We start from the raw sequence: 1737 nt of genomic DNA on the forward strand, positions 1-1737 counted from the left end.
GGGGATGCTCCTCCACGGGTGGGATGTGGGGCTCTCCAAAGCACTCCGGCCCTGCCAGTCCCCAGCCCCGTGGCTGCACGTGGCTCTGTGACGGGGGCGGGGTGGGTCCGTCACCCACCCTGTCCCTACGGAGTGTGCCGGGCCACGCGGCCCCATCTCCTTCCAAAGACAACGAAGAGTGGCAGAAAAGTGAGTCAAACAACAAGAGCAGGCCGGGGCCACCATGCTGCCAGCACCTGAACTGGGGCTGAGAGCAGCCAGTGCCTCCTTTCCAACTGGGTACAGTGGGATAGGGGAAGAAACGGGGAAAGAAAACAAAACCCAAAACAACAGCTTTCAAACAATTGCTTTTTACAGTATGTACAGAGCCCAGCGGGCAGAGCATCCCCGTACAGCGGCCCTCGGGGCCGGGTGCGACACGGACACACACAACCGAGACCGATGGCCCCCATGTCCCCCGGCTGGGCAGCGGGAGAGGCGGGGGCAGCAGGGGCGGCCCGGCCGCTGCGGGGCCGAGGTAGAGTGTCGGCCTGGGGAGAGAGAGCCGCTCTGGGGCGGGGGCAGAGGACCAGAAAGCCCCTGTCCTCGGAGCTGGGGAGCAGCCAGGAGTGGGGACCATCTTCCTCCAGGACCTGGTGCCCCCAGCCCTGGCACGAGGCTGGAGCGGGGACCAGCATGGCCCCACATGCCTCTGGCAGAACCTAAGTGTGCTTGTTCCTCACTGCGCCCTGCCTGCGGCCTGGGGAAGCCGCCCTAAAAGCAAAAGGTGGATGAAAAGGGGAGCCACAGCCCCCCACAGCAGGATGTGTTGCCCCAGGGTTTGGGGGGCACTTGCCATGGTAGTGGGGCAGAGGAGAGGCTGAGATTTGCAGAGTTGCAGCTCAGAAACCAAAGCAAAAGCCACGGGCAGGTCTGGACCATGCACGGCCTGGGGGGCCCTGGCAGCCTGTGCCCTGCTGCCCCCAGCCCCACAGAGCCCCAGCCCCCATGGGCAGAGGCTGCTTTGCCAGAGCCAAGAGCTTCCCCACCCCCACTCTGACCATCGACCATGTGTTGGCAGATCAGGCACAGAGTTGTGGGTGCTGTGGGGTGAAGGACCAGATGAGGGACTGGGAGAGCCCCACAGCTGCCTCCAGCCAGGCTGCCACCCGCCCGCCCAGCTTGCACCAGCCCCCCGACACCTGCCGAGGCTCCGTGAGCCAGTCCTTGCTTCCTTTCCTGAGACTGTGGCCACACGGCAGGCTCAGCCCCGTGTTCCAAGTCCCCGCCTGCCCCCAGTCCTGTCGTGAAGCAGCAGCTCGCAGAGACACGGCAGGGTCCCAAATTCATCGAGAAACCTCAGTGCTTCTGTTTCCTCTTCATATGCACCAGGCAGGTGAGTCGCCTCCAACCTGAGCGCTGGTGCCCAGTAGAATAAATATATCCGCAGGTACCAGCTCATCCACTCACCAGAGAGGGGTGTGGTGGGGAGTCAGTGTGTGTCCGACGGGGGAGAAGACAGAGGCAGCCTCGGATCACGGCAGGAACGTCAAGCAGTACAAATTAACACCATTCAACTGATGTCTAAAGGAGTCTCCAGCGCTTCCCCATGTGAGCCAGTCACACGTCTTGTACAGCCCAGGAATCCTGGCGTGTCACATCCTGCCATGACCCAAGGGCAAGTCAGCTCCCGCGAGCCCCGAGGCCACGGGCAAACCCTAAACCCTCGAGGGCACCCGTGAGCACCCGGCCCCGCGC

At 63.5% G+C, this 1737-nt stretch overlaps 1 protein-coding gene across 1 annotated transcript in view; it reads right to left on the reverse strand.

The window, feature by feature from the left end:
- Nucleotides 1-718: 718 nt before the first annotated feature.
- ZNF609 (zinc finger protein 609) overlaps nucleotides 719-1737 on the reverse strand; it is a 52328-nt gene continuing 51309 nt past the window's right edge. The window contains exon 9 of the mRNA XM_017731081.1: nucleotides 719-753. Coding sequence (XP_017586570.1) covers nucleotides 719-753 — 35 coding nt within the window. The remainder of the gene's footprint in view (nucleotides 754-1737) is intronic.

This window comes from Corvus brachyrhynchos, unplaced genomic scaffold (genome assembly GCF_000691975.1).
Source record: "Corvus brachyrhynchos isolate BGI_N302 unplaced genomic scaffold, ASM69197v1 scaffold164, whole genome shotgun sequence".
NCBI lineage: Eukaryota > Metazoa > Chordata > Aves > Passeriformes > Corvidae > Corvus > Corvus brachyrhynchos.